We start from the raw sequence: 995 nt of genomic DNA, 5'->3' as shown, positions 1-995 counted from the left end.
GTAACCTCGAAACACACTGTACTAAATGATGACTCACCAATATAAACAGGCGCATAGTTGGACTTGACATTCTCATCCAGGTATGTGACTCCTAACGTGTAGAGCGGCGTAGCACCCACACCATGCAGAAACTGGCCAAGCATGAAGACAAAACGATAGCTGGACAGTCCTCCGCCCTCCCTGTCCTGGCACGGGCTGGTGCGGTTGGCAGAGCACAGTCCTGTTCTCTCGGGCAGGCTGACCTGGTACGGGGGCGTGGTGAAGTGAGGCAAGGCAAAAACCAGAGAACCCAATGCCATGATCAGCACCCCCCATCCTAGCCAGCGAGGCTTGTGTCCCGTGCCGCCAAAGTAGCTGACGAAAGCCAGGCAGATGCAGGCGGCGATGTCGTAGGAGCTGGCGATGAGGCCGGCCTGGTAGCTGCGCAGGTCAAAGCGCCTCTCGATGGAGGTCACCACCGTGTTGATGAAGCCATTGATGATCATCCCCTGGAGGAAAGAGGCTACGCAGAGGAAGAAGAGCACCCAGCGAGGGGTGTTGAAGACTTGGATAGCTTTGGGCGTCAGAGCCCCCCACCCACACAACTGATCTGAGTCGGTGGAGATCAGCTTTAACCCCATGGGGGTCTGCGCATGAGGTCTGGTTTCCACCCCATACAGCTGACCTGGGAGCGTGGAGGCCCCGGTGAAGATGCAGGGCCGAATAGGGCCATCATCTCCAGGGCTGCCGGGGCTTCTGGGTCCTGAGCCTATTGGGCTACCTGTTTGGGAGTCCGGCGGGCTCGGGGTATCCAGACAGGGGCCCCCGGTCAGAGGACAGTCCTGAAGGTCCAGGAGCTCCTGCTTGGAGCTAAAGGAGGCGTCGGCATTTAGCAAGACGGGCATTTCCCCTCTGAGGGGCACTGTGAGGGTTCTGCCGCACAGAGGGAGGGCAGATTCGAGATAAAGTGATCTGTTTGAAACTGCAGGGTAGAAAGAGGAAATCAGCTGAGGCTG

The 995-nt window shown here is 58.1% G+C and overlaps 1 protein-coding gene across 1 annotated transcript; it reads right to left on the bottom strand.

Annotated features, from left to right (window-relative positions):
• Nucleotides 1-37: 37 nt before the first annotated feature.
• Nucleotides 38-988, bottom strand: LOC121940670 (solute carrier organic anion transporter family member 4A1-like; the record flags this gene model as incomplete). The annotated part of the gene is made up of 1 exon (XM_042483386.1): nucleotides 38-988. A coding segment is annotated over exon 1 (847 nt), but the record flags the coding sequence as incomplete, so codon positions are not given.
• Between the last annotated feature and the right edge of the window lie 7 nt (nucleotides 989-995).

Source organism: Plectropomus leopardus, unplaced genomic scaffold (assembly GCF_008729295.1).
Source record: "Plectropomus leopardus isolate mb unplaced genomic scaffold, YSFRI_Pleo_2.0 unplaced_scaffold92239, whole genome shotgun sequence".
NCBI lineage: Eukaryota > Metazoa > Chordata > Actinopteri > Perciformes > Serranidae > Plectropomus > Plectropomus leopardus.
This window is presented reverse-complemented; position numbering and strand designations above follow the sequence as displayed.